We start from the raw sequence: 22,278 nt of genomic DNA on the forward strand, positions 1-22,278 counted from the left end.
CCCATCATGTGTTTAAATTTCAGTTTAATTTCTCGTACAGGCCCACCAATATTTAACTGAAATTTAAAACTTGCTCTTACATTTTTATTTTAAGGAATGACATTCAATATTGGCTGTCTCAGATCTTCATAAGAGATACTTAAATCTCCTCTCTCACATGCTTTGAGTGCTGAAATAAGTAACAACATTGGCACTTAAAGTACCATCACTGGCCTGAGTTAGCACCCACTGAAATAAATGGGGTAGTTCTTCCTTGTCAAGTGCATAAATTAACATTGCAAGTCATAAATCCAACATAGAGTCAACCTTGCTATAGGTCAGCTTTCACTCATTCAGACAGCTGGCTGAAAATAGTTATTGTTTTACATGTACCATGATACTGTGTGAACTTTACCTGTTTGTAAACCTGTCGTAAGTACATCATCTCCTCCACTGTCCCCAACGAGATCAATCTAAACACTTTCACATCTCTGCACTGGCCAATCCTATAGGCTCTGCAAAGACAGAGTAATGTTGAAGAATGCTAGGTTATTAGCCAACGAGTTCCTTTGGGGATAAGTAAAATCCTAATTCCAATAAAAGGGAAATATTGTAAACTTAAAATAGAACTTCCCTAAAAGACAAGTTTAGAAATTAAATGTTTTTACCCAGCTCACATTTTCTCTCTTTATGGCCCTCACTTCAGAAACCACAGAAGAGATTTACTGAATGTCAAGACATCAGAGAAATGTGACCTTCACAGAGGTGGTACCGTGAAAGTCTAGTCTTGCAAGGACACACATTTCTGCAACATCATAACATTTTTCCATTTGTGGAGTGTGAAGGGGAGAAAGATGTCTTCCTGGAGGTATCTAAAATAGACTCTCCATACTGTTAGAAATTACAAAATAATGGAGGAGCTTAAAAGCTAAAATATAAAATAGGATGGAACAAGGAATGTATTTTTACTCATCAAAACTCAATTGCTTTATACATTTTAAAGACTCCTTGGGGTGTTTCCTTAGTTATCTAAAAGTATTTTCATGAGCTGTATGTGAAATGCTATCCTACGTTTAGAATGTCTAGGAGAAAACACTTATAAAATAAGAATCCTGCACATGTCACCACAGCAAGCTATCAGACATTAAACTGAATGCTGAAATGGGACATCTCTATATTACAGAGGTTTCAAAATAAGAACACAACTATTTTTCTTCAGGGATTCTCTGTTTCTCAACATCACACTTGAGCTGGATCACTAACTGTGTATTTTTTGTTTATATTCTCTACTTTTAAACAGGCTAGCAGTGATTGTTCCAGGTTCAGGAAAAATGCCATCAGGCTATATGTCCACTTATTTTTTTAAAACGAAACTATCATAACAACAGCTTTGTCCTATGCCTCTCTCTTACAATGATGTCACAACTTGAAAAGTAGGAAATAAAAAAAGTTACAATTCAGAGGTAAAGGAGCTGTGGAAATTCTCACTGACTTTTTAAACAGTATGCAGAGTACATTAATGCTAAAAAAAATTATTAACAGGCATTTCTAAATCTAGTCTGATGCGGCCAAAATCAGATTGTGTCTAAGAATATCCTATTCTCTTGGAAAATTTGCATAAGAAAATCTATTTCCAAAATGAAAAAACAAAAAGAGCACTATGTCTACCTAAATTTTAAAATTGAGATTATACCTGTCAATGGCTTGAAGATCATTTGCTGGATTCCATGTTGGATCAAACAACAGAACGACATTGGCTCCAACAAAATTGAGACCCAATCCACCAGCCCTTTAACAAAAATGAGTTAGTTCTTAGACTGCAAGAAAAGGAGTTAGGTACCACCATTTTTTAACTCAAATTAAAAGATTTCTAGCTCTGGATCTATTTAACCAAAATTAGGCTTACTAGTGGTAGGCTCACATTTTTTCTCATTCCAAACATAATTAAACAGCATTATACCAACGTCGGTAGCAATGGGCTGGCGCTTTATTTACAAAACACAACAATAACATAATAAACTAACAATCATGATTATTGTAGAAAATCACAATACCTTAAATTGCAGGCAGACTCTATAACCTGCCCAACTACAAACAGCTGCTTTCACCTTGATAACAGAAGTGCTGCCCAACTACCTGCTGCATCCCCTTAACACTCAAAGTGAACAATATGAACCAAATCCTCAGCTGGTGTAAATCTACATAGCTCCATTTACTTCAACAGATCTATGTCAATTCTAGCCATATGAGACAGCCAGAAGAGACTTTATGTAAAGAGAGACTTACTACAGAGTTTGTACCAGTTTTGTTTCTTGAATCACAGGGAGATGGATTTTGGCAGTACTTGCTACATGACTTACACCAAAACAAGGTGTAGTTTGTAATGCCTCTCCCAGCTATTCTTAGTGCAGCAGTCCTGGCAGGATAAACAAGTACTAGAGTGCAGTGGTGCCTGTTTCTGAATAAAACTATTGAGAGGGCTAAGAGCACAGAAAAGTGAATGATAAGAGAAAACATCACTCGTTTGTGATGCAGTCCTTCTAGTTTCAGAGTAGTAGCCGTGTTAGTCTATAACCGCAAAAAGAAAAGGAGTACTTGTGGCACCTTAGCGACTAACAAATTTATTTGAGCATAAGCTTTCATGAGCTACAGCTCACTTCATCGGATGCACAATATCTGTGAAGGTCATTATAAGAAAGTCCTATTACATATGTATATATTGGACTTTTGGGGAACAGTTAGGCTCAATGTGTTGGTTGCATCTTCCAGAACACCTTAACTACTCCAAAATGCTGTTCAGACAACAAAGGTCCCAATACAGCAAACCCATTAAGCATGTGCTTAATTTTAAGCAATTGAACAATTCCCCTATTGAAGCTAAAAGGATTACGCACTTTCTTAAAGTTGGACATATGCTGAAGCGGTTTACTGGAGTGGGGCCAAAGAGAGGAGTAGTCAAGTTGCAGGACTGGTTCTTGGAAATATCTTTAGTACCTGTTTAGCCACATTCCTCCTAATCCCCCCCAAAAAGAGATGAAAATTTCTGGAAAGTGTCTGGAAACAAAATGCTTGTATCCAATGCGCTAGTATCTGAGAGATTGTTTGAGGTGGGCTTTGATTTCAAACATGCCATTTTTGATTTTGGGTTGTTTTTTTTTTCAGATCCAGAAAGCACATTCGGCACATCCTGTGTATGATGTGAACAGACAGCTGGTAGTCAATAAGACTGAATCTAGCGGAAATGCTAAGGGGTTTCAAGAATCTCTCTCTAACAGTATCCCTTGCTGGGGATATAGACGGTAGATATAGAGTTTAAATAATTAGAAGTAGCACCAGTTAATCAAGTGAGAGTGAGGTAACATATGTATGTATGGCAGACTGGTCATCACAATTTGAGTGGATACCATTCTTAACTGATGAGTGTCTTTTTCTTGATGAGATCTATCCCCTCCATAAGGTTTATAGTGGTATCTTATGGTCAATGATGGTTTCTCCAAAGAATTTAGAAGAAAGTGGCAGCAAGCCACTACATGTTCTCAATGAGACACCCCCAAAATATGGAAAAAGTTTATTCAAGTTTTTTTTAAAAGTGTATATTTTAAATAATTTATTTTGGATTCTATTAAGCTAGTTTAAGGTGGTTGGAAAGGGTTGAGTTACCCCCATTAATTCATTTCCTTATTAAGAAAAAAGAAATTGGTGGGAACCACCACCTTATGGTCTTAGTGGAATCCTTGTTAATATAAATAAAGTTGTGGCCTTTTCCTTCCAAATGTGGTGTAGTGCTGGGTTAATTAAATTTAGAAAAGGAGAGGATGTGGGACCTTGCCAACGTTAACAGAGGTTTCCAGAAGATGAGCATTCTCAAAGTTTGAAATACTGAATAAAAATCTGTTTGTTTGTTTTTTGGTTTTTTTTTTGTTTGTTTTTTACAATCCTCCACTGTATTTTGGAATATTTTTTATTAGAGGGGATGGAATTCAGCTGCTCTTACCAAACCCTGCAGTCAGACCAAAATATAAGTCAACATGTTTTTCCAACTGGTTTCTAATAAAAAAATCCAAATATTTGAAACCTGAAATATGAAGTATATTTCAGATTTCATTAGTGGAAATAACAGACTGAGTATGAGGAAAGACAAGATCAAACAGGATGTTTAAAAAAAATTAAAGGGGCAAAAGTTTTATAAAATTATTAGGTATGCTACAATGTTTCAGAAGCCAAGGCCCCTATGACTCCTTCATAAACACAATGTACCTAGAAATGAGTTGGTGCATTATAAATAAATAATTAAAAACGGGTAATATTCTAAGTGTCATTTAAGCAGGTAATGTTTAAATCACACTGAATTATAAGAGAACTCATGGCTCAGATGGTTCAGCCTGCTACATCACTTCTGTTAAGGAGTTTGCAACATTGCCTTATAATAAACCATTATTTTTCAAGAGTTCATGGTATTGTAGGACTGCACATTGGATCTGACTAATGGTCTATTTACTTTTGTATCCTGTCTCTGTGCTCAGTACCATAATCTTCAGAAGTTAGAAAACAACATGCCAGAGGGAAGTTTCTATGGAGGCAGTTAGTAATTAGTTCTATTCACAGAATTGTGTGATCCTAAACTTTGTGTCTCAAAATCACTTTGTTGCTGGGAGTTCCACAAACAAGATTATATAGTACATAAAAAATTCTTTTGTAATTTTAAAATTTGTCATCTTTTAATTGGATGCTTCTTTTTACTTGAAAGGGCAAATACTGTAAGAGCACCTGACCAACCGAATAATTTTACACACTTCTATCTTGTGTGCTCTTATTTGTCTAATATCAAAAGTTTAATAGGAGAGATTTAAATATTAGAACTATTTACATCTTTAATGATTAGTCATCTCATTGCCTTGCTCTGGATTTTTTTCTTCCCCTCTTGCTACTTCCTTTTTGAGATGAGTGACCAGAATTGTACACAACCAGAATTGTATACACTACTGAAGGTAAGGACAAACCAACAATATATAATATAACATTATAATAGTTTCATTATTCTTCTCTGTCCCTTCTTTTATACAACCTAACATCTTTTTTTGCTTTTGAACTGCTGATGCACACTTTACAATATTTTCTTAAGTTTATATACACTTAATTTAGAAGCCACTAATAGGTGAGATTAGTTAAAATTCTTTCTAGTGCATATTACATTACAATTTATCTCATCTCCCATCATTGCCTAATTTTCTGGCTTCATATCTGGATTAATACTCCACTTAAATAAAGGGAATCTCATGGCTCTAATAGCTACTATTTCAGGTCTGTGTGCAGACTCAGGAAGACATCATTGCACTGGTTCACATTAGAAAAGGTTATTTTCATTACCAAAAGGATAAGAAAATTGCATTTTAAAAGAAATTTTATTCTGAAAAAAATATTAGAAATACCAAAAATCTACAGAGAAGCCCAAAGTCTGCACTGGTACGCATACATTTGCATGTGGTGCGTTTCCAGTTGATCTACTGAACCTTTTCAGGCTTTATAGGGATGCAAACAGAAGTTACAACCTTCTTGAGACATTGCTTTCAGATATCATGGCACTTGCAAGCAGCACTGCCAAGACCACTGATATACAAATCCTTCACTTCTATCTCCTTGGAATTTTCAACCTCTGCAGGAGGAAATTGATGCAGTAAGCATCACATATGCAGGACTCAAAGAGATAAAAAACCTGAAGATCATGACTGTTATATGATCCACTAGCCAATCATGTGTGAATTACATGAGGCTCTGTCCAATTCACAGCACTGCTTGCTAAATATGTGAGCTCTAAAATGTAGGTCTAAAGATTATCGTGTCAACTTTACTTCAAAAGTTTATAAGATCTGAGAGTCTTCAAAAGAATGACTCAGGATGTCTTAGTTCAACCAGCCTGGATGCAAACATGCTAAATTAAAATGTGGCCTTACAGAAGTTTAAAGTAATGAGGCATGTCTGTAAGAACATGCAGAATACTGGAATTTATATTAACTATTTTTGGTATGTTTATATATCTAGGTATTTTACATGACCCTCATTACTCTAGTATCTGAGGGCCCCCCATTACTAAAAAAATGACAATGTTCTCTCTCTTCCTTAGCTGTCATCAAGAAGCAGATTTAGGTTATTTTTTTTAAATGAATGGATTTCTGAGCACATGGAGATTAGTGTGGGAAAGACAAGGTAGAGCATTGGATTTAATATTTGGCTCTGAAGGAGGGGATATTAGCAGTTTTTATTTCTTCCAGCATGATATATTGGAACTTTGGAACAGCGCTGCCCAATGTCCAAGTGCTGTAGTTCCCTCCCCTTAAACGAAGTTGCATCACAGATATTACAAGCTCTGAAAGCTCTACCAGCTGAGTTTGTAACTCCTGCAAATCATAGCACTACTTCTCATGAGATTTACAACTTGAACTTGTTTGCTTCCAGAACCAGCAATGACTCTAAGCATTATGGACCATATTTATTCTTCTCCCAGGACAGACTCTTCTGCCAGCACAGGTTTAATGAAAGAGATATTTCTGTCATGGAGCTCTAAAAGTGACAACAGATAGTACATGGGAATATGTGCCATAAACCTTTTTCTTCCACAGAACGTACAAGTGTCTGTCCTTGTAATCTTTAACAATCTATAGCTACTGGTCTCCAGAAATTTATAAGATCAGTAGGAATCATCCATATTACTTATAACTTGTCCAAAAGATTTTTGAAAGTTAGAATATCCACAAGATTATGTTCAATACTAGTATCTAAAACAAATGTGAGGATTTAAGATCAAGTTGTTCTGGAGATATGTCTTTACAAATAAAGTTATATTTATTGAAAAGCTGTTTTTGAAAGCCCCTTTTCTCAAAACCATATTATTCCATTAAAGTTTACGTTTCTAAAGGTACTTTTTGGCTAAAGGCTATGCAGGAGAAATTTCAGGCAGAATGGATTTATTTCTCCAGAACATAAGGTAGAATATAAATTTGGTAACGGTCACTGTTTTAAGAATGAAGTCATTATTACTGCTTCATCATTTAGTAATTGTATAGGCTGGTGCTTCTTCTTGAAGTTGTATATTGATTGTGCCACTGGAATAAAATGACAAAAAATAAAGCTACTGTATTGAGACATCACCCTTTGTTAGATGCATTTTTTCAGCCAAAATAAAGCATAAGTGGATTTGTCAGAAATTAACATTTGGCTCCTTGAAAGATGAGACTTTCAGAACATAGAAGTTGACTGCACAGAGCAGTCAGCCAAAAACTTTGCAAGAAACTATGGACAGAAAAGTATGTCGCAATTCTGTCAATTTATGATGTGTTTAGAAATAAATAAGATACTGAAAAGTTCCATCAACCAGATGACTGCACAAAAGATCTTGGTTTGGTGTGCCTAAACTCTGATTTAGAGGAGACCAGAAACCCTCGTGGAGTACTACTAGGATATAGCACCTTCAGATTTCCAGAGGGTTACAAAAGACTCTTGTAGTCTCTTTGATTACTTTATCTCAGGAAAGAAGAAACACATTCATTTTTGTTGTACAATGTGTGTGTGTTGAACTACACTTCAAGAAATACAGAGTATACCATTTTGTTTCTCTTGAAACTTACACTATGCTGCATATTGTCCTAGGCATGTTTTTCACTAATTTACTCAGTGAAAATGTAAGACATTGTATTCAGCTCTGCATAGATAGGATCATCATAAGTTAAGGTGGCTGGCATGAAGCAACACTGGCAGGCATGGCCTGCCTTACCACCTTTACTATTCAAAAGGGCAAGGGAGAAGAAACTACTAATGAAGCAAGACTCCATTTCCATTTAATTGAATTCTCTATGTCATAACACAGAATTTATGAGATTGTGGGGATGAAGCTAATCCTAAAGTGTTTAAAACAAATAAGGTTGACAGAACATTCACTATAAGTAGAAAGCCTTTCAGAACAGTACAGATACAGTAACTCCCAGAAGGGGTAGCCCTGTAAAAGACTGTTTTCATTTTAATTTTCTGTTCACCTAGAAGGACCAAAAACCGCTTATCATTTCTTATTCAAGAAGTCCCCTGAAATCACTGGCCAGATATTCTGATTCACTGAGGTTATGCTCAGCAAAGCAAGAGAACATCACTAGAGCCGTGATTCTCTGCTTATATACCAGACCCATGCAAGTTAGAGAAGCCTGAGGGCTGTTCTAATGTGTGCCAGCTGATAGTGGTCTTAAACGAGCTATGATGGTTGAGCACAGCCAGAATGTATCGTGCTCTGGCCTCTCCACATCTCTGCTCCCAACATGCACCCTGTGCTGGGACTGTGGAAAGAACAGCAAAGGAGACAGTTATACTGGCTCTATACCCACTGGAGTCTCCCAACAGCCAGGGACAAATAGGCAATATCTGCTCCCTTTGCACCACTGCCTGGGAGTAGTAATCAGCTTAGCCAAAAGATAAAGGATTATGTAACTAAATCAGAAAGCCATGAATGGGTTGATATACTATTTTAATAATTTTTGGCTGAACACGTACATCTCATTAGCCTATTCCAGTAGAATTCACTATTCATCATAAACTGATGAAAAGATCCCTTTCAGGCATATAGAATGTGTAAGATTTTATTGCTTGTTTGAGATAAGTGCTTTAAGGGACAAGTGTTAGGAAACTGGGCTCAAACTGCACATATAAAAACCATTCATAGGTGTAAAATTTTACTGATAAAAATATGGCTTTCCGTATGGGTTCACTATGCACACATAAAATAACTCACATGCTATTGTTTTGCACACACAACTTAAGAGCCTAGTTTTTGAAAGTTTGTCTCTTAATGTGCACAGCAGAACAGAAATAAAGAATGCAGTGGTGCACTAGACTGTTAGGAACAATTTGTGGTTGCCCACTGCCCTTGGCTAGCCTGGGGATTTAAAACTATCACTCGCCAGGTTCAAATCTCAACGATCCCAGAAACGACAGGAGAGAGTGAAGAACAAAAATTAAGTGTTATGACCCATTTCTACTGTAGTAATCTTAACCCATAATGGATGCAGCTGACACCACAGTTTTGTAACAGCTGACAGTAACACCAGGCAAGATCAATCAAGTTAATGTACAGTAACTTTACTACAAGCCTCTAAATACGTAGCTGAAGGCAGACACACAGTACAAATTAAATTCTCTTACATTGTAGAAACAAGGCAAATGTTAACATCTTGCATGCTATTGAACTCTCTCACTATCCTGACCCGGTCCTCTGACTTTGTATTTCCATCAAGTCTTTGGTAATCTAGCCCAGATGCCATACAGTATTGTTCCAGCACATCTAGCAACTGATAAAAAAAAAGATGGGGAGATAAGGCATTATTAGTATTTTTTAAAATAAGCACCATAACAACCACAAAGATTAGGTATCCTGAATATCATTTCTAATAGCCCACAGACCATTTGAGAATATAAATGTCTCTCTCTATTGGTATTTAACATCCTTATCCGCTTATTCTCTATGACACAATTGGTTTTGTACTGTGGCATTTAAAACCTTAATCTTTCACAGGTTTTTTAATTGAAAGCAACAAAAGATATAAAATTAAAGCAGAGATCTTGAACTGTCATTTACAGTAATCATCTATGTTGGCATGCAAAGTATTTAGTTAGATAATCCTGAGTTATAGTTTGCATCATTTCAGAAACCACATTAGTTACTAACAAGAATACCACATTTAAGGCTTTGGCTTCACTGCATTGTTAGCTTGATGGATACCTGAGTGTTGCTACTAACACATCTCCCAAAGCGTCTAGCTCAAGTTAAGTTGTTCATTACTCTCAAGCTAGCTGGCCCATTGGAGGCTGTGGGTTGATGCTTCAGTGGTGCTGATGCTTGATGCCAACGCAGTGGGGACTCCACTACTCTGTGCTGCTAATACAAATATTCTGTGTAGCTCACAAGTTGTGTTGCACGCGAGCTAGGTTAGTGAGTAGGGCCCTACCAAATTCACAGCCATGAAAAACGCATCATGGATTGTGAAATCTTGTCTTTTGTGTGCTTTTACCCTCTGCTGTACAGATTTCACAGGGGAGACCAGCATTTCTCAAATTGGGAGTCCTGAGCCAAAAGGGAGTTGCAGGGGGATCGCAAGGTTATTTTGGGGGTGGGGTGGTATTGCCAACCTTACTTCTGCACTGCCTTCAGAGCTGGGTGGCCAGAGAGCAGCAGCTGGTGACTAGGTGTCCAGCTCTGAAGGAAAGTAAGGGTGGCAAAGCCATACCATGCCACCCTTACTTTTGCGCTGCTGCCTTCAGAGCTGGGTTGCCAGAGAGTGGGAGCTACTGACTCGGGGTCCAGCTCTGCCTTCAGAGCTGGGCTCCTGGCCAGCAGCTGCCACTCTCCAGCTGCCCAGCTCTGAAGGCAGCACCGCCACCAGCAGCAGTGCATAAGTAAGGGTAGCAGTACTGCAAGCCCCCCTATAATAAAGGTGCGAAGACCCCCACCACCATTTTTGGGTCAGGACCCCTACAATTACAACACTGTGAAATTTCAGATTTAAACAGCTGAAATCATGCAAATTACTATTTTAAAAATCCTCTGACCATGAAATTGACCAAAATGGACCGTGAATTTGGTAAGGCCCTATTAATGAGCGGAGACAACTTCAGCTAAGACTCCAGTGAAGACAATCCCAAAGACGAAAGGAGATTACTACATTTGTCCTTGCCACTGTCCTTGAGATAACATATTGTTTCAAGATGTTTTCTTTAGTACTGCACATTGTCCATATCAACACTATTTCCCATAGTGCATGTGAGAAAGAAAATGTGGTTGAAAGCTGCTGCTGTCCCCTGTGCTTTATGCCTCAGGACTTATTGCTGAGGTCAGTCATAATGCAAGTCATATAGAGCTCACCTTGGTGGAAAAGGAGAAGAGAAGAACTTTATCTTTGTTTTTTCTGAAGTGATTTAAAAGCTGTTGAAGGACCTGGAAATGAACCACAGAGCAGCAATTAACTGACTTCATCCCAAGTACACCTTATATATACACACACTTACATTTTCTAACTTTAAAAAGAGTAAGCTGTAGTTTTGGTCTGTATTTCACACTATTTTCTAAGGAAAACAGGCACTAATGAGAGGCTTTGCAAGCCTAATACAGTTTCCTAGTATCATAAATGTCACTACAATAAAAGGAGATTCTAAATAAACACATACACACACACTGTTAATAAACTCCTTCTCTGAACACATTCTGAAAGGGCAGTTTTAAAGGATCACACTAACAGAAGTCAAGTTCTAAAGGAGCTATTTGTATCTTTCAAGTTGCCTTTTAACAGAAGTTAGTCTACAAAGCTGTAACAAATACTACCTATCTACTGTTCTACCCTGGGTTTGGGTTTTTTGTTTTTAATTAATGAATCCGTACATCCACTCTGAACAGAGCTAACCTTATTTAGTTTGCTGCACTACCTCTGAGTTCAAAACTTTTTGGAACTTGTCTTCTTAAAATAATCAGTCAGATGTATGCCCCTCCCTACTCCCCCTCTTTTCTGTTGCTTTGTTTACTGTAGGCCTCAGCTTCCCAGACTCTGCACAGACCTTGAAATGCCAATAATCCGCCCACACACAATGTTCTTCTGGTAGGGAAGCAAATAATCCAGAGCCTTGCGTATAATAGTGATACAGTTATTTTCAAAAGAAGCATGTCCACATCTGGCAATGGCAGTTCAAGAGTACCATGCAGAAGCAATACACAAAGGGGAAAAGGAATTTTCTGCACCATGTCTGGAGCCTTCTCCCACTGGGCAATAAATATTTAAATTATTTTATTTATTCGGTGATAACTACTTAAACTGTTACATCTATACAAATTTCACTAAAAGTGTAACCACTCAAATAATAGAGGAATGCTTGTATTAATTTTACAGTTCTGGATAAAATCTTGAACACAAAATACTAATATCACAGTCATAACATTTTCTGTATTGTAGTGTCATTCAATTACTGGGTAAATAAAAGGCACAAATCATATAAAGTTGCATGTTTTCCATCTGTAACTATAATTTGTAAGTTGTACAATGGACAAAATGAGCTTTATTTTACTCAAAAAGTGTAAAATATACTGTGTTAAACATCCTACATTTGTATTTCACGCAATTGCATTAAGAAAGGACAGAAAAATTAGCAGCATGTTTAAGCTGTAAAAGGAGTTTGTCTCCTGTAATATTATTATTAGAGTAATAAATATGGTCACGTAATTAATTCTCTATAGGAGATAGTGCAAACAAATACACCCAGTTTGTTTAAATAAAGTGAATCAATGTCATGTCTGCTTGGATTTTAGGTATTCTGGAATATAATAGCACTAACTCTGACAAACAAAGAAAATTAAATGGTTTTGTGCTGAAGAGAAACAAAGTATATGTTCCCACACTGGAATACTATCCTAAAAGTTAGGTGTTTTGAAAAACACAAACTGGGTGAGCATACTCAAGCAAAAACATAATGTTACAATTAAAATATGGTTTTTCAATATGGTGAGCATGGATTTAACTCCCATCAGGATTATTAGAAGTCCTGCAGTGAAATCACTTTACACCATATTGATATTTACCTCTTAGATTTCAACTACAATTTATATTGCGTACAGCTGTCAATGCCGCTTTTGATGTTTTAAAGATAGAATCACAGGATCATAGGACTGGAAGGGACCTCATGAAGTCATCTAGTCCAGTCCCCTGCATTCATGGCAGGAATAAGTAAAACACGGGCTTTTATAATTCATCCCTCAACCTAAACTAGGCCTAATTTTTTGTTTATATTTACATGGTACTCCCGCAGAGATACTTGCATTTTCCTGCTTAAATAATGAAGAAAATAAGAAGCCAGTAAAATCAATCTCTTAATCAGACTTGTATACTCCCAGTAGACATATACTTACTAAACAGAAGCTTTCAAAAAGTTGCAACTAATAAAAGTATTACAAAAGAAGTTCTAAAACTACATTTTATTTCTAACAGCCAGGTATTTAATATAATTTTTTATTTAAAAGTCATATACACAGTGAATATTGGTAGACCCAAAATTTGAGGAAAATTGAAGGAGTGATCGGACAAGTGAAGGTTTTGGCCCATGTGATTATGGGACAACTATTGCGTGACTCAGAGAGCTGTGTAACCATTCTGTTTCACCACTCCTGCTCCCCCCTCCAAAAAGTCAATGATATTGTAGAATAATGCTCAAGAGCATGCAGTCTACAAGCACAGTACTTCAAAAGTGACGAGTCATTTGTCTTTTCATTACACAATTCTCACTTCATAGATTCATAGATATTTAGGTCAGAAGGGACCATTATGATCATCTAGTCTGACCTCCTACACAACGCAGGCCACAGAATTTCACCCACCACTCCTACAAAAAAAACCTCACACCTATATCTGTGCTATTGAAGTCCTCAAATTGTAGTTTAAAGACCTCAAGGAGCAGAGAATCCTCCAGCAAGTGACCCGTGCCCCATGCTACAGAGGAAGGCGAAAAACCTCCAGGGCCTCTTCCAATCTGCCCTGGAGGAAAATTCCTTCCCGACCCCAAATATGGCGATCAGCTAAACCCTGAGCATATGGGCAAGATTCATCAGCCAGATACTACAGAAAATTCTTTCCCAGGTAACTTGGATCTTACCCCATCTAAAACCCATCACAGGCCATTGGGCCTATTTACCATGAATATTTAATTACCAAAACCATGTTATCCCATCATACCATCTCCTCCATAAACTTATCGAGTTTAATCTTAAAGCAAGATAGATCTTTTGCCCCCACTACTTCCCTCGGAAGGCTATTCCAAAACTTCACTCCTCTGATGGTTAGAAACCTTCGTCTAATTTCTAATCTAAATTTCCTAGTGGCCAGTTTATATCCATTTGTTCTTGTGTCCACATTGGTACTGAGTTTAAATAATTCCTCTCCCTCACAACTGAGGTGTACTGGATTATCACAACAATGCATATTGTCAGGCATTATTTCTTGCATGTTCAACTACACCAAATCTAAACAAATGCTTTTGTATTACATTTATTGACAAAACAGTCTGAAGTGAAAACAGAATGCTGTTAAAAAGGGGAGGGGGAGGGAGACTATTGAACAACCACACATGCAAGCAAACACCTTCCACCTCTTGTTATTCTACTACAAGAAAATCTTTAATAGCTACATTTCTGCAAGTTTTATAACATTTGGTCAAATTTATTTCCCCACTGATATGTTAATTTTTGTCTCATTACTGATTTTAAAAAAGTGTTTATAAAATATCTTCCAATTCTTAATTAATGGTGACCTCTCTCTGTGCACTTTTTAGGCTTCCCAAGAGACCAGAGATCCCCTGGATACCTTTTCTCTCATAATAAAAGTCCATCAGTATAGTAGATTTATAGTTCTTTCAGAATGCAACACATACGGGACAATCAGAGAGAATAATCTGATCAAGAAGAAAGTTCACAATATTATTTGAAGCAGCCTTGTCAAAACAATTTATCTCAAAATACTGTACATTTGAGGTCTAGAAGAACAGGAAGTATAGGTCTAATTTGTTATGATTATTCAGTTCACAGACAAAAGCTATCACCCAGGATCACATATTCAGAAAATTTCTTGAACCTATGCAGAATAGAAAACAGATTAGCTAATCTGTTCTCAAAAAGATTACCCTTCAATGAAGTCTCCACTATTTTAAAAATATAGTACACCAGACATTAAAAAGGCATTTTGGCATTAAAAAATTACTGTCAAACATTTTTAACTTAATGAACTTAACACAAATGTTATTTTTCAGTTATGCCAATCTGACTCACTATAGCAATGAAGTCAGATACAGTATTGATGCATTTGAAAGTGTTTTTTATTTTTAGAACTAAAATAGCAACATTTAAAATATTAAACTTGCAAGGATAATAAAGTGAATTTCTATAATCCAGGTCAATTAAATTTTGTCATCTTCTACAGCAGAATTTCCAAGTTTGAAAGCTGAACCCTCACTTCTTGAAAATAAAACCAATCGCACAAGACCAACATATGTTATTAAAGGCCCACCCATCTTCATTTTTTATCCTCTATATAGTCCCATCTCCCTCTTCCATTGGGATATGGATGGCATTACACCTTTTGGAAATGTTGTTCTACACTGAGATGCATTTCCTGAAGTGATATAAAATCTGAGGTCTCTTTAAGATAGGAAGTCGTTATTTTCCATTTAATCAGGTGTTTCATTCCACTGACCCTCAGATATACTTTTTTAAGCTTAGATATTGCAACCATGCGCTTAAGTGGGTTAAAATGAAAACAGTCATTAAGCAGGTTTCTGCAGTGACGTCAGATCATTACCATCAGAAACAACCAGGCATGACGGAGGACTGAATAACAGTAATCTACTGGGATCTCTTCAAAGCATGTTTTAGCAAAACGGCCCAATACAGTAGCAGTAAAACAAAACAAAGGAAAAATTCTATGAAGCAGTCAAGCAAAGGAAAAACTAACACAAGATCACTGTTTTTCCTATTTTCCCTCTAATGGCCAGGGAGAAGAAAACTACTAGGTTTCAAGTGACTACTGCCAAAACGTGCTTGTACCCTATAGATCCAACTCCCCAGCTTGCCTTATGATACACTTTAAGAAAAGGGCACATTAAATATGCTTTATTTTACTAAGAAAATTTGAAGCCAAAAATGTAAGTTAAAACAGACAAAAATCACTCAAACTTTCTGACTGAGAGAACCAGCCAAAGTGAAGGGCAGATTTCCCACTCGGCAAAGGAATTATTTTCCAAGGGTAATCTAATCATTAAAAAAAAAAGAACTTTAAATGTAAGGATCCAAAGGAGCTTTTCAAGCTGATTATATCTTAAAGTAATGAATTCATGACTTTTGTCTGTGAAAGTAATCTTAAAATTAGGATTTCTTTAGTCAGGTTCTAAAGAAGGAATATTTGATCCACATCTCTCAGAGAAGTGTCATTTTTTTCAACATAAATGGAAGTTTCACCAGGTGCCAGACAGATAAGTGGTATAGTTCTTGTAGTCATAAAATATATTCCACTCTCTTCTTTTAATGAGGTTCTTCACATTCAAGTGAGTTTACAAGAATATCTGCTTGTTTTGGAAGTCTGATTTCTGTAGTTACGTACTTTCTGAATAGAAAGATTCCTTCTTAAATTTCTTTTAAATTTTCACAATAAATATTCTGGTTATTTGTTTTCCTCTGATGATACTGGAAACACCAGCTAGCTATCACCAACTCAAACCCAACATCACTATCACATCTCTGCAATAAATGATAAGGTCAAAAACTCCTGTATACTAGTGTTGTCTTTTGAGATTCTAATTATATGAATATTAGATCCTCTATTAATATTTGAAATCTTCAGTTCTGTTTACTCAAAAAGAAACAATGGCTTTTCAAACTAGCTACTTCTCTTTCAAATCAGTGTTGTGGTCCTTGGTTTCACAAATTCCTCATGGAACATTATACATTTTATTAAATGTATTTTATTTCATATTCATTACAATATTAGTAATTTAAGATCTTTAATGTAAAAGAATACTATGAGAACTTTTAATATCTGTAAGAATCATAGTTTTAATGGAACTACCCTTCTCCTTAGCTTGAAGGGGATTAGAAAGCAAATCTAATTTTCATCGAAGGCTTGAAGTTTCTTAGTAGCCAAAATAAAAATCTTTCAAGTCCTTTCCAACCTATAAATCTTTAATTAGCCATCTTGTCCCGATCTCAATCTTTTATGTTATGCAGTGTTCTTGGTACTTTGAAAAAAAGTAGTTTTCCTGCTGAAATGAAAGAGGGGCAGAACATGTCACGATTCCAATATATTTTTAAAAATTAATTCTCCTTTCTTTACATTTTTACTCACATTAATGAAATCAAGTGTACACACAATATTGCAGGCTACATTAACTGAAACCTAAATTTCTCATACTGTATGGACTCCAAACTGAAGACTAACATAGGATGTGCTAAAAGTTCATTTATGATTTGATCTTCACTTTTATTTTATTAAACTCAGTTTCTAAATAAATAAATGTCTTGTGGTCCAACCAAGATACAATTCACAGATAAATAAGCAATAAGACTCTCACTGAAATGGGTTTTCTATTGTTATGATGCATTAGTGGAGAAACACAGGAATGAGAAAGTCAAGTAAACTAAGGATCATTCCATAAAAACAGTATTTTCAATAAATAATCTTTCCCTTCTACTATGTGTGCAAGTGGATTTGTTACTCAAGAAAGTAAAGGACTTTCAGGAATGGACCACCTACAAAGATGGCTAATGTAAACTTACACACACACACACACACTTATCACAATGCAACTCTATTCCACTTGGTGTGATAAATGGGAGGTTTGACAATGTTACAATGTGGTCAGATTGAAATATCAGAGATTAGAATGAGAACAGAATAATTTTTTATTTGCATCTTAAGTTAGTGTGAATTAAATTCCACACTTGAAAGCTAATACACAAATCCACTACATAATCTAACCACCTATATTTAATTGGCTATTATATTACTACTTTCTTTTCAAGTATTGCCCAAAATTTATAGTGACAAAATATTCATCCACAATATAAAGCTATTTCAGGGAAAAAGTTAGCAATCATTTGAGATGCTCAGATTATCATGTTAAAAACGGGAATTAGGGGGCTTGAAAACACAATGTGGTTATGCTCTAGGCTCTTCCTTCTGTAAACCTGGCTTCAAATCCTGAATTTGTTCATAAGTGAAAATAAATTCCATGACATCACCCCGTTCCCAGATTTTGGCACAACTAGGAGTCTCTGCTAAATAGAGGTTCAGGACTAAGAAATGTTACAAAACAGGTGTGAAGAATTGTGAGGGGAATATTATACAGGATCTACTTGCAGCACGTTCTGTTCCCTGCTATTAATCATTCTCTTCCAGAATTAGCATTCCAGACTATTGTCATTGCATTGTTTTATCATTAATATCATTTATCATTAATATTGCTAGGAGCATTAAAGTATGACATACTTCCCTCATTCCCTCTAATATACAGTAATATATATTACTATCCTATCTTGAAAGCATTGAGACTAGGCACTTCTCTTGCCATGCCAAACTGACATTCTAGAAAAATGACAGGAGAAAAACCTGCTTTAAAAAGAGCAAAAAAGATTTAGACAGCTCAGCAACAGCAAAAATTACCTCATCTCATTTTGACACTCTTAAAAGCAAACATTTATAGCAGATCAAATTGGTTCACAGCCATACTTGAGAAAAGCAGCTACACCCACTACACATCTACTTCCATAGATAACAGAAAAGCCCAATATCTATTAGAACCAGAGTTGGTTGACTCCCAGGATTCTGAATGCTACCTAATTCACTAGGATCTATTCTTCCATTAACACTCAGAGCAAGAAAAGACCTCCTTAATATTTATGCCAAGGAGTGAATTAGTTTTTGCCCAGCAACTTTACTGAATACCTCAAACAAATCTACATAAATCCCATGTATAGTATTCAAAATATAATAATGATCTCTTTCAAGCTACTTTCCATTTCATCTGAACATTTAAACCTAAGGTTTTAGAATGAATGCTGTTCAGGACATACTGTTCTACTATGCTACTGCATATCTATATAGGCAAACTAATGTGAATTGAAAATTAGCTAAAAGATTGTAAAAGGAGAGGTTACTCATCCTGTGAAGTAACTAGTTTTTCGGGGTGTGTCTTGCTACGGATGCTCCACTTGAAGTACACATGCACCACATGTGCCTTTGATCGGAGATCTTAGTTAACAGTGCCCATTCAGCTGCACACGCACTCTACTCTGCCTCATGCTCTGCTCTGGCCATACAGAACTACATGGGCAAACCACCCTCAGTTTCTTCTCCATCACAAAGCTCCATAGCAGAGAACTCCGAAGCAAAAAGGAAAATGATGGAGCATCCATCAGGACGCACATCTCAAAGAACTACAGTTAATGTACAGGCAGAATAACCTCTCCTTCTTTGGGTACTATTCCTATGGGTGCTTCACTTCAGCTAGAACTGAGCAGCACACTCTAAGGAGTGGGGGGGGCTGCTGAGTTGGATCCAAGATCGAAGACAGTAGAGTACAGCCAAACACAGCATCAGAAGCTGAGTCATGAGTTACTGCATAATGTTCAGAAAAGGTGTGCACGGAGGCCCAAGTTGAAGCTCCACATATCTCAGCAATGGAAACATTCTTAAGAAAGGTTTCAGAGTAGGAGTACTCGTGGCACCTTAGAGACTAACCAATTTATTTGAAAGGCTACTGAAGCAGAAAGAGATCTTATTGAATGGATCAGTACTCTAGAAGGAGGTTTGAGACCATGAGACTGATAACAAAAAGGTAATACAGCCTGAAATCCATCTAGAGAATCTTTGTTTGGAAACTGGATATCCCTTAGATCTGTCCGCAGTAGACACAAACAACCTGGAAGATTTTCTAACTGGCTTAGTCCTGTCCAAGTAAAAGGCTAATGCCCACCTGAGCGTATGTATTACCATATCCTTATTATTCAGGTGTGGTTTAGGGGAAAAAACTACAACAGAAATAGACTGGCTGATGTGGAAGTCAAACAACACCTTCAGTAAGAATTTAGGATGTGGTCACAATGTGGCCTTGTCCCCGAAGAATAATGTGAAGGGGATATGCCATCAGAGCTCCTACCTCCCCAGGTCTTCAAAATAACTAATGGCTACCATGAAGCCGTTTTCATAGATATGTCAAGTAGAGAAGAGGTCACTGTTGGCTCAAAAGGATGTCCCACAAGGCAGCTAAGCACCAAGTTGAGGTCCCAAACCAGAGCAGGATTTTTGACTTGTATAAAGAGATTCCCCAACCCCTTGAGAAACCTCACCATCATCAGATGTGCAAACACCGAAAAGCCCTCCACTGGGAAATGGAAAGCCATAATGGCTGCCAAATGTATCCTAATGGAACTCAAAGACAAACCTATCTTCTTCAGTTCCAGGATACAAACTAGTATATCAGCCTGAAAATGACACAGGTGAAAGATCACACCACTGGCTGAATCTCATCCTCTTCTGTCGGTAAGCATTATGGGTACACTGCTTTCTACTACATAACAAATAAATTCTCTTCTTACGTCCTCAGAACAGGCTGTTTCTAGTCCCGTTAACCATCAGTCTGCCATGGTTTGAGCTGAAGAACCCTAAGGTTGGGGTGAAGAACTTGACCAGCAACCTCAGACAGAAGATGAGGGATGGTCTGGAGGGTGATTGGTTGACAAGCAGCCATTGGATGAGGTAAGGAAACGATGTCTGTCTTGGTCAGAACCACCACAACAACTCTGGCCTTGTCCTTCCTTATCTTGATCAACACCTTGGATATTAGAGGAGTTGGAGGAAATACATACAAATCCAACATCCAATGAAGGAAAAAGGCATTTCCCAAGAAATTGTGGCCCAGTCCTCCTCTCAAGCAGAACTGGAAGCACTTCCTGTTTCTGGCCATGATGAACAGATCTATCCGCGAGATGCCCCAACACTTAAATATGTGATTGCTTACAATGGGATCTACCTCCCATTTGTGATTCTGAGAGAGGTCTCCACGGAGGGCATCTGCCATGATGTTTCAAATGCCTGGTAAGTAAGCTGCTGAGATCTTGTATGCACCAATTCCAGAGTCTTGACTGCTTCAGCACAGAGGAAGGATGATCTCACTCCCCTTTGACTGTCGATATAAAACATGCATGATATATTGTTGGTCACTATTTTCATATGTTTGCTTCGATCAATGGCATAAAATGGAGACAGGCATTCCTGACTGCTCTGAGTTCCAGGAAGTTGATGTGTAGAGTAGTCTTCCAAGATGACCACCTGTCCTGAGTTGCATGAGTGTTGAGATGTGCCCCCATCCCAACTGGGATGCATCTGTTATTATCACCATTAAAGACATTGAGCAAAGGGGACTTCTGTTCAAATACTGTGAGGGTCTTTTCACCACTTGATGGACTTCTTCATGACAGAAGGAACCGAGAGTAGTTTGTTCAAGCTGTGCTTGCTTGTTGAATAAACAAGCCACCCCTAAAGGCAGTGCAGGTGCAACCTCATGTGGCTTATTACAAAAGTAACACCTGCCATATGTCCCAATAATTGGAGACAGTTTTTGACTGATGTCTGGGAATTGATTTGGACAGTAGTGACTAAATTCGATAGGGTTGTAAACCTGTGAGTAGGAAGACAGGGTTTGGCCGCTACCGTATCAAGATAAGCTTCTATAAACTCCAATCTTTGCACCAGGGTCAAGGGGGACATCGAAATAACAATGGCCACTCAGAAGGTCAGAACGAGGTCTCACTTTAGGAGCATCCCTTTTACTGCCAATTGTCGAGATATGGGAACATAAGGATTTCTTTTCTGAGAAGGTAAGCTGCTATCACTGACAGAACCATCAAAAACACTCTGTGAGCAGAAGACAGACCAAACAGAAGCAGTCTGTGTTGAAAGTAGTTTTGACACAGAGTAAAACATAGGAAATTTCTGTGGGAAGAGTGAACTGCTAGATGGAAATATGCATCTTGTAGGTCAAGAGCAGAGAACCAATTCGCTGGGTCCAATGATGGTATTATTGCTGCAAGTGTTACCATTTTGAATTGCTGTATCTTCATGAGCCAGTTTAGGAGCCTTAGATCTAGAATGGGACTCTATCCACTGTTCTTTTCTGAAACCAGTAAGTACCTGGACTAAAACACCTTCCTGTGTGTTGTACAAGAACTAGTTCAATAGTACCTACGTTCAGGAAGAAGTCTATTTCCTGTTCTAGAAGATACTTGTGAGAGGGAAAATGCCTGAAGAGGGACAGAGGGAATTGAAGGGAGGAGGGAGAGAAGTAAAGCAGATGGAGCATCCTGCTGATATGATCTCCAAAACCCATTTGTCCATAGCAATATGCTCAAAAGCTTATCTGGAGTGAGGAAGGCAGTTCCCAAAGCAGCGAAGGCACATGAACCATTGCATCTGGTAAGGAGTAAGGGAGAGAACTCAGAACATTGACTACTCCATCAAAATTTGTGTTTCGATGAAGGTTGAGAGATCGATGCCTGTACAGCAGACAGACTCTTCTTCTGGAACATCTGCCTCATTCATTGGAGTTCATAAGGGCTCTAGAAGCAGGAGACAGGACAAGATTTCTGCATTGTCTGAGACTTACTAACTGTCCGTTTATGAGCAGCTGTGTAAATTCCTAGAGAAAGCAAAGTGGCCCTGGAATCTTTTAAAGTATGTACAGATT

General features: G+C 37.4%; 1 protein-coding gene across 8 annotated transcripts in view; it reads right to left on the reverse strand.

Annotated features, from left to right (window-relative positions):
• ERCC6L2 (ERCC excision repair 6 like 2) overlaps positions 1-22,278 on the reverse strand; it is a 102,655-nt gene that overhangs the window by 41,454 nt on the left and 38,923 nt on the right. For all 8 annotated transcript variants that reach the window (XM_077817463.1, XM_077817464.1, XM_077817460.1 and 5 more), the window contains 4 exons: positions 10,877-10,948; positions 9,160-9,305; positions 1,673-1,768; positions 395-494 (listed from right to left, as the gene is read on the reverse strand). In XM_077817463.1, coding sequence (XP_077673589.1) covers positions 395-494; positions 1,673-1,768; positions 9,160-9,305; positions 10,877-10,948 — 414 coding nt within the window. The remainder of the gene's footprint in view (positions 1-394; positions 495-1,672; positions 1,769-9,159; positions 9,306-10,876; positions 10,949-22,278) is intronic.

This window comes from Eretmochelys imbricata, chromosome 5 (genome assembly GCF_965152235.1).
Source record: "Eretmochelys imbricata isolate rEreImb1 chromosome 5, rEreImb1.hap1, whole genome shotgun sequence".
Lineage (NCBI taxonomy): Eukaryota > Metazoa > Chordata > Testudines > Cheloniidae > Eretmochelys > Eretmochelys imbricata.